This window comes from Nyctereutes procyonoides, unplaced genomic scaffold (assembly GCF_905146905.1).
Source record: "Nyctereutes procyonoides isolate TBG_1078 unplaced genomic scaffold, NYPRO_anot_genome, whole genome shotgun sequence".
NCBI lineage: Eukaryota > Metazoa > Chordata > Mammalia > Carnivora > Canidae > Nyctereutes > Nyctereutes procyonoides.
Window position 1 is genome coordinate 33,219,210 of NW_026575121.1, and position 9,647 is coordinate 33,228,856.

The 9,647-nt window shown below is 50.7% G+C and overlaps 1 protein-coding gene across 1 annotated transcript; it reads right to left on the reverse strand.

The window, feature by feature from the left end:
- Positions 1-2,234: 2,234 nt before the first annotated feature.
- Positions 2,235-7,289, reverse strand: SPRY2 (sprouty RTK signaling antagonist 2). Its single transcript, XM_055335587.1, has 2 exons — positions 6,874-7,289; positions 2,235-4,012 (listed from the first exon to the last, which is right to left on the reverse strand). The coding sequence occupies exon 2, from the start codon at positions 3,959-3,961 to the stop codon at positions 3,014-3,016; it is 948 nt and encodes a 315-aa protein (XP_055191562.1). The 5' UTR covers positions 3,962-4,012; positions 6,874-7,289; the 3' UTR covers positions 2,235-3,013.
- Positions 7,290-9,647: the final 2,358 nt, after the last annotated feature.

Here is a 9,647-nt window from a genome sequence, read left to right on the forward strand (position 1 = left end):
TGAGCCAACACAGCAGAAATTTGACAGGGCCTTAAAAATCTCCTCCTGGATACACATAAATGAATTTTTTAAGTAACAATGATCACATTGTCATTCTTAAATAAATCTCAGTATAGAGAATGTACAGGTTTCTAAAAAAAAAAGAAAAAAAAAACTAAGAAAAAAAAAGGCAAGAAACCAGAAAATATAGCTAAGTTCTCCCTAAATGCTTAGCAATTGACATGTTTGCTGTATCATATTTTTAACCTATCATATCAAAATTGCCCCTGGAATATAAACTCATTGTATTTATATATGAATCTTCATGAACTTTATAGAGATTAAGAAGCTGAATTGGTTATTCCTCCATCTCAGTAAGATGACCTTCAACATTTAAAAACTCTTCCCCACACTCGAAGAGTACCAGCTGTTTTTAGTGTTTAGATATAAACACTTAATTTTTCATATTCTGTAAATGCATTCTATACTGGTATATATACTAAACATTTAATAGTTTCATTGGAAACTTCCTGAGATATCCAATTTTCCTATTTAATTTTCAGCAGGACTTAGTATATACTGACATAAATCTTGTAACTTTAGTTGGTTACTATATTCTATATTCAAACTAGTGAATTATGCTTTATAGCCACTCCATTTTTTTTTTAAAGCACTGAATTAGAAAGCAATTCCTAGATTCACAAACTGTACAGGCCTAGTGGAGGGATTTTTTTAAAAATACAAATTCCTAGGCCACACCACACAACTCTGAATAACCACAGGGGAGGGTTCTTAATCTACTTCTCCAATAAACACTCAATTACATTTGATGCAAGGTGTCTATAGAACACTTGGAAAGCTGTTTGTATGCTGAAAAAAATGACTTGGAATTTCTATACCGAATTAGTGCATAGGGCAGTTTTTGATGAATAAAGCTAATTAGTCACAATTTTTGTGCTTTATAAATCCTGAAAACCATACGATGAATAAGGAACGCTGCCATTTTTCAACATTGATTTCTCATAGGTCATCAGGGTTAAATCTAAGAGTATTAGAACTGCAACACTCAGTATCTTGAAGTTGAAACTAGAGAAGATAATTTCTAAATTAATCTTGTGTTTTTTGGAGAAAGTTTAGAGGACTCTGAGGGTCCTTATAGCACTGTCTTGGTTTAAGAGGCTGTACTTTTCCTTGAAAGCTAATTTTAAAAAACAAAACAGAAAACCTGTACTAGGATAAGACCTCTTAAGAGCCTCAGAACAGGAAACAAGATTAAACAATGACAGGTAAATAATTTTCTAGACTTCCGGTAATTCTTGGCACCAGATTGTGCTTCAGAAGAAAAAAAATCATCATCCAAAAAGTGACTAATTAACGAAGTGACTTCTTACAAGTAAGAAAACCTAGTATTTGTTGGGATGGGCTGTAGCAGCTTGCTGTGTATTTGCTTCCCAAAGACAAATGCAAACACACTGGCTTTCTGCCATATTGCATCGTTTTCCCAAAGTGAAATTGAACAATTTTCTGGGTGATTTGATTAAATAAGACAGGGTCTTTCAATTGGGTTCCTTGGGCTTCAATTATTAGGCCAATAAAGGATGAAATTTTATAATATACAACACCTGAATCAACAAGTTACAATTTTCAGGTCTTTTCTAACATAAGACACTTCTGGTATCATAGTGATAAACCTAAGTCTAAAACCATATAGACTGGAAAAACAATAGCCATAATCAGCTAAGTCAAAAAAACATTTTTGCCTCAGTGACAAGCATTGATCTGTGTATACTGCGTGCCTGATACACAGAGGACATTCAATAAATGTTGAACTAAACTCGTTTTTCTGGTCTTGAATTAGCCTCATGGCTAATCTTAATTCCGTATAGAGAGAAAAAATCTTAATTGTTAATCTTTAAGAGAAGTCTCCAGAATGAATTAGTTTTAAGATTTTTTTTTTTTAAACACACAAAACAAAGGAAAGCCAACAGATCTGTAAAGGGGAAGAATAGGAACAATGATACAGCCAAAACAAGCTCTCATGATTAATATAGCCGAGTCAGATGCTCAGTTATTTCCCTCCTGATTGCTACAAATTATCTCTAGAAGAAAAAAAAAATCCCAAATCTCTCCTTTAAAGAACCTTATAGATCCGTGAAACTTTTTCATTGAAGTGCTAGCCTTACAACGTGGTTTCTTTCATTTCAAAAACAAAAACAAAGAAGAGGTAAAATAAGACAAAACAGCTCAGTTTAATTTCAAACGTTAATATATTTTCTATTTTATATTGAACATATGCATCTGTAACCCCTCATTTGCAGCAACTAGCACATCCTCATAAAAGGGGCAAAATTTGTAAGATGCCTCTTAAAATAAATATTCTTTTTTATAAAATAATAAAACTTCAAATAAATATTCTTTACACTAAACAATATGTTGAAAAAATTAGAAAATAAAGGTTGAATTTTACTGTAACTGTACAATATACATGAAGTCCAAAGGGAAATCAGAGTCTTACAATAAAGGCTTTCTGTAAGGCAAAATACAATCTAAAAACATACTGATTGATTCACATTCTTCCGAATGTACAACATATTAGTATAATATTTTGTGACTGTGCCATATAGTATGGCACAACTTGTTTTTCACAGTTGCAAATATTATTGTATATACAAAAATATAGCACATTATCTCTGGAGAAAACAATGGAAAAAAAGTCATTTGCTAATTTACAAATTTTGCAAGTACTATTCACAAACAAAAACTTTGCCTAAGGAGTGTCTGTTGCTTTAGCTTATGCAACACATGGGTACTCAAGTTCTGTATCCCATACTTTGAGCTCCATTAGCTGAGTTCTAACAAGCACATCAGTTAAAATGGCACGTGGACAAAAAGCATTTCACTGCAAACAGCGAAGGATATCCCAACCCTCTATTAACAGTGCCAAGATTATAACTGCTTAGTTGGTTGCGTATATGTTAAAAAAAAAAAAAAAAAGGAACAATCCTTATTACTGTCATATTCCTGATTAATGGTGCTATGTTGGTTTTTCAAAGTTCCTGGGTGGGACAGTGGGAACTTTGCAGCAGACTGTGTTTGAGTTTTTACAGCGGCATCCAGGCCTGTTAACCCGGTCATAACACCCCTGGCACAACTTAAGGCAACCCTTGGCTGGAAGGTAACACCATAAACAAGGCAAAAAAAGGGACATGACGCCCATGGCAGACCAACGTGTACAACAGTGAGACTGGCTGCAAGAACACGGGTTGTCAGCACAGTTGTCCTCATCATCATTAGAACAGTGATAGAAGAGACCTTTCACACAGCACACACATGTCCCATAGTCAATCACGTTTTGGGCTGAGCAAAGGCACTGCTTGTCGCAGATCCAGTCTGATGGCAGAGGCCTAGGGTAGGTGCACTCTTTACACTTGCACTTGCCACAGTCCTCACACCTGTAGGCATGCAGGCCCAAATCTTCCTTGCTCAGTGGCTTAAGCTCACCTGGCTTGAGCTCCGATTTGGGCTGCACACGGATTATCCCATCAGCAACAGGCCCAGAGGAGAAAGATGGTCCTAAGAGTCTCTGTTCAGAGGAACTGCTGCTGGTACTTGTCCTTGTACTGCTCCGAGAGCCGGAGCTGACTGTGCTGATGGACCTGGACAGAGGGACTCGTGCAGAAGAATGGACCTGTGGGTGCTGGAACCTGGGAGGCTGGCGGTGCTCGGGCAGACCGTGAAGCCTCTCATGTTTGTGCTGAGTGGAGGGGCGAGGAGCAGGCTTGAGCCCAGGTCTCGGGACCACAGTAGGCCCCTCCGTGTACTCATTGGTGTTTCGGATGGCTCTGATCTGATCCAGAGACAACACGTGTACCTGCTGGGTGAGGGCATCCCTGGGGTCAGGCTCCCCACGCTGCCTGCCAACGTCACGGGGTGCCTGCAGCAAGGACTGCGACCCGCTGCCACTCTGAGCTCTGGCCTCCATCAGGTCTTGGAAGTGTGGTCACTCCAGCGGGCTTAGAACACATCTGAATTCCTGCAGAAACCAAGAGGAAAGAGCTGGTTTACACTCCAGGATACTTCCCACTCTCCGCCCACCTGAATTAACTCTTTCCTTTCCATTCCCCCAGAGAGACAGGATTTGAAATGGGAGTTGCTCACGGAGGGTGGTGGAAGAGCCATAGGATCAATGCCACACCAAAAAGTAAAAAAATTAAAGCCGGGTACCGACGATTCTTTAATCTTGCGATGTGTAGAGACGCGAAGCTAATCTTGGTTCAATCACATAGGTAACGATTCCTTATTCAAATAAACATAAAATTGCAAGGTTCATGTTCAATGGGAAGGCTGCAGGAATATAACGTTAGAACAGAACCCTGCTGCCAACATATGCGAAAGTTGAAAACTTTTTCAAAATCTGAGATAGGTTTAACTTTGTCGCGGGCATTTTTGCCTTAAACAGCAATAAATGCAGCCTAGAAATAGAAAGTCTTTCTTGTCTGCTTTTACATCAAATACCTTTAACTATAATTTATCCAGTATTCTGCAGCTTTTTAGAATACCGTAGAATGAATGCGACTTGCAAAAAAAGCAAATACTCGCCCCTCCAAGGAAGTTACAAATTTCACAACAAACATTATTAACTATATAGTAGCAAAAGTTTTAAGTGAAATGCAAATCCATTCAAACCCTGTTAGGTGTGCCAGGAACACAAACCAAGCAGCAACAAGACGGAAACTGCTTTTCAAATGCTCAACAACTCGAGGATCAAATACTTTACAGTTTGATAGCCTGAGAGAGTATCTTTAATTCTGTAGCTAAAAGACTGTTCTCCCGGTTTTAGAAAATCCTAATAGTTCAGAACCTGAACTGACTGGGGATAACAGGAAGGGTTTCAAAAATTCTTGTCACGTCTCAAATCTACCATTCTGACGTGCAATCACTTAAATTGCAATCCCTCTGTAAATTTCAAAACTATCATACACACACACACACACCCCCCTTTGCCAAGTCTACAATGAACAAAAACGGGCAAAAGTGGACCTTTATCCAGTCTCCGATTTTTGTTAAGAGACACACACAGGCAGGTGACACACGCCTCCCAACTCGGAAGAAGGCAGAGCTGGAAACCGGATCTCCCTTCCAACAGAAAGGCGGACAAGACAACGTCGATCTTTGCTTTCACTCCGTTTATCGGCTCTATCTGCGTCCCAACACCGTCCCCAGCAGGTGGGACACAGTCGGAGCCCCGGGGGACTTTTCCCCGGGGAGACCGACACAGCCCAGGGGCCAAGCTGCCCTCCCCGCTGCGCACAACCTCAAGACGCACTAGAAGGCGGGGGCGGGGGCGGGGGGGGGTGCGGGCGCCTCCGAAGGGGACGTGCCTGGAAACGCCGGGGCACACTTCCCCCTCCCTACCTCCAGGCTAAGATACCCTCCACTCCAGAGAACTGCCTTCCAGCTCCAGGAGGGAGCCACCCCAGCCCCAGGCACCCAGAGGTCCCGCAGCCCACTTGCAGGTCCACCTGGCAAAGGCCAGCGAACGTCCGGCACAGGGTTCAAGCCCTGGCGCCGAAAGCCAAGCCTTAGACACGCTGCCGGGGCTGAGCACACAAGCCACGCACCCTGGGCGACTCCGCCAGGCACTGGCCCAGGGGGCACCGGCTGCAGTCTGCACACCCCATCTCCTTTCGGGTGGAGAGAAAAAAGTGAAAGGAAAATTGCTTTTTAAAGAAAGGTCAAGTCCCAGGGCCCCACTGCACAGGGCGTGCAGGACGCAGACCCCTAGGCTGGAAACTTTCCGCCAGGATTTGCTCGCAGTGCAGAGCAGCATCTTTGAAAGGGGTGGTGGTGGGTGTGGGTGTGTGTCTGTCTGTGTGTGTTTAATCGAAAATGATTACTGCCCATTCCTAGCCTCCTTCGCACCCGGAGCACCCGCCGCCCACCCCCCTCGCTCCCCTACCCCCCCACCCCGAAAGTGCTTAGAAACCCCCATGAAGTGTGTGATCAGACTTAAGGACTAAGGGGCAAGGGCTTCAGCACAAGGGTGGGGCAGACCCAGAAACCGCTTGGTAAAAACGCACAAGATTCCGAATTCAAGGCAGCAGCAGCAGCAGCAGCAGCAGCAGCAACAAAAAAGTAGATCAGCCCATCAAAGTAAATTAAAAAAAAAAAAAAAACCAAAAAACCAAAAACCCTAACCTCTTTTGCCACCTATTTTCAGGTAATGGAAAACGATAGCGACCGCTCGAGGACTTTCTTCCTGTGCTAGGTCCGCCCAATCTTCCAAAAATAAAAAAAGTGTGACCCAGGCCGACCGCGGAGAACGGAAAAAGGAGAAAGCTGCACTTCCGAACCGCAGCCCCGGCGCCCGGCCCGGCCCGGCCCGGCCCCCCTCCCCTCCCGGCCCCCCGCCCAGGCTTCACCGGCGGGTCCCGCTGCCCCCGGGAGGCGAGCGACTCGCGCGCCCTCCGTCCCGCTGGCGCCCCTGCCCCGGGACCGTGTCGCCCAGGACTTGCCCTCCCCACCCCCACCCCCCCGCCGGAGAACAGGTTAGAAATGCGGGCGCCTACGGCCGGGACCTGGAAGACACAAAGTGTTCCGCCTCCGTCTCCCGCTCCCCGCGCCGACTCCGCGGCCGCCCCAACCCCCCAGAGCGCGGGCGCTGGGGTCCCGGGGCTGCGGACGCCCGACCCGGCGCGCGCTGCAGCCCCCGCTGAGCCAGGCCGGGCCCGGGGCCGGGCAGCTCCCCGGGGTCCCCGCCGGGAACCTGCGGGGCTGGAGAAACGGAGGCCTGAGTGGAGACAGACCCCACTCCGGGGCCGGCTGCACCTACTCCATGTTGCCCACAACGCGCCGGCCAAGGCGCCAGGAGGGGAAGAGCCAAACGTGCCTCACCGTGATCGCGGCTTTGCACCAACCCCTCTCCGTGGGATTCGCTGCCTCCTGCGATGTGCAAATAAAATCCAGCCCCGATGCAAACTCCCCCCACCCCCCTTCTTTCCAAACTCTGCTTCGGTCCAAGTTCCGAGCGATCGGCGGGAGGAAAGAAAAAAAAAAAAAAAAAAAGGAGAGGAAAATCCGGAGCCAAGTCCCCAGCCGATGAGCAGCAAGCTCTCACTCCGGGGTTCGGGGCTGGGGGCGCCCCCCCTTCTAGACACGCACGCGGAGTATTTCCTTTTTCTCAATGAACTGGAGGCCGAAGCGCCAACGGCAGGTCTCCTTTCCCGGCAGATGAGCGAAGGAGAAAAAGAAAGCCGCCTCGGAGAGAGTCTAAAGCCAGACGGCCAAGCGGCGCTGCGGCGGCGGCGGCGGCGGCGGCGGCGCGGGGGCGCGGGGGCGCGGGGGCGCGGGGGCGCGGGCCGGGCGGGCGCGGGCGCGGGCGCGGGGGCCTGGGCGCTGCGCGCTCCGCCGGCCCCTCTCCTCCGCTCGCGCTGCGCCGCGCGGCTCTCAGCGCTGCAGACTGGGCGTTGTGGAGGCGCGGCGGCGAGGCCGAGGCGGGGGCGGTGGGTGCGCAGGAGGGGGCGGAGGCGGCGGAGGCGGCGGCGGCGGAGGAGGAGGCGGAGGCGGCGGCGGAGGAGGAGGGTCTGGGGCCCGGCCGGGGGGGCTCGCCGTTGGCCCGCGCCCTCGTCTTTCCGGAGGCAGGGAGCTCTGCGGCGGCCGCGGCAGCAGTAAATGGCGTCATGTGGATCCGAGGCGGAACAGAGCAGTTGTTGTCCCAGAGGATATATCGCATCCGGTCCCAGCTCATTGGCTCCGCGGGGCTACATTCACTCACACTTCAGCGCCCGCCAGCGCTGCGAGCCGCAGGAGGCACTCAAAAGGGCAACCGCGCCGCCCCGCGCGTCCCCAGGCCGGTCCTGCCGCCCGGGCGCTGCGCACGGCGGGGGCACTTTACCCAGCTTCAAGGAAACCCCGACCCGAAGGGTTCCCCGGAGGCCACGAGGACGAGCCTCAGGCTCGGACCCGACCTGGGGCACCCTCTCCTTGCCACCGGGGGAGGGGGAGGGGGAGGGGGAGGGGGAGGGGGGGCAGCCAAGGCCAACCCGGGCCACGCAGTGTTAGCACGAAAACAACGAGTTGCCGGTTGTGAGAGTTTCCCCGCGATCCGCTCTCCGGCCCACCTCTCCCCTTTTCGGTTCCCCCTCGAGGGGGCGACGGGGAGAGGAGCGGGGGGAGGGGAGGGGGAGCGGGAAGTGAGGTGGGAGGGCTATTGGTTTATTCTTTGTCTCCCGGATTAACCCGATTATACACCAGGCACCAGCGCAAACCGCCTCCCCCCGCCTCGGAGCCGCGGACCGGAGGAACGGAATGCGGATTCGGGTTTCAAGCACTTTATGCCCTGACCGAGATTGGCTTTTGATGGAGTCACTCTGTAGTTCGTAGTTTAGTGTCGGATTTTATTCATTCATTCATTCATTCATTCATTTATTTTTTTTTAATTTATTTACTCCAAGGAGACTCAGCTAAGCGATGGAAGATCTGCTGTTGGACGCACTAGCTGAAGGGAACTCTACGGGCGGAGCCTTTTTAAAATTCCTTAATCACCCACACGGTGACCCCAGGCGGACACGCGGGGCTTCTGAAAGGGCAGGGGGCTCGCTGTTCACGGCGGAGTCCCTCCACTTAACCAAAAGGCCGCCTTCGTTTCCGACTCGCCCTTGTCACCTAGAACATTTCCCAGGAAGCTCCTGCTTGTACATTTCGAAGGTGGTCTGTGTGCTCCCACTTTAAAAAAAAAAAAAAGTAGAGATAAAAAGATAGAAAACGCGTAGATACGCAGGGCTCTAACTGCCGTTCATTTACTTAAGAAACGTGCTTGCACGTGGGCGCACCGGTGGGCAATGACCCACCCCGCCCCCCACCCCAACACACACACACACACACACACACACACACACACTCCTGATACTCCTGGATTCTAATAATTTACGGACTGTTTTCACTTTGCAGGGAAGTACGGTGAAGCCTCCCGAACAGCACCTGCCCTCGTGCGGGGTTCGGGTTCTTGCGGTATTGCTGGGAAGGCGCGCTGCCTTCTGCAGGACCGGGGGCAGCTCCAGCTCACACCCGTTTGCAGCCACTCCGGCACTCGCTGCCGTGTCTAGAGCGTCCCGGGCGCGCTCCCCGCCGCGCTGCGCTCGCGCCCTGCCTTCTCCATGTTTCTCTAGGGCTCTCCCCACTCGCCCTGGGTTCGGAACAAGAGATGCGTGATTTCCGGGTGTTGGCCTACGCCCCCCACCCCCCACCCCTCGGTGAGGGTGCACGAGGCTAGGTCGGCCCGCTCCGGCGCGTCCCTGGCGCCGAGGGCGAGGGACTACCCGGCCTCCCCGGCCCGGGCAGCTCGCCCGACGCCCAGGTCCTTTGAGCTTCGGGGTGAACGTGGGCGCCGCTGCGTGTACGGCCCATGCGGCCACCAGGGGGCGCCCGCCCGGCGCGGGGCCGGGGCCCGCGCTGCCTTCTATCTACCCCAGGGCCGGGCGAGGGCGAGTTCAGGCCACGGAGCTTAAAGTGTCTACTAGGCCGGCTGGTTCACGGTGAATCGAGGACAGCTAGCTTTCCCTGCCACCTCCCGGGACGCATTCCGTTTGGAATCCGAGATGAGGTCCCGAGGCTCGAGGGAACACCGGCGTTGAGCAATGGGAAGGAGGTGGGGGCCAAAGCCAGGGGTG

Bases quoted from the DNA above. Each gene is read 5' to 3' on its own strand.
- SPRY2 (XM_055335587.1), bottom strand. From the start codon at position 3,961: ATGGAGGCCAGAGCTCAGAGTGGCAGCGGGTCGCAGTCCTTGCTGCAG.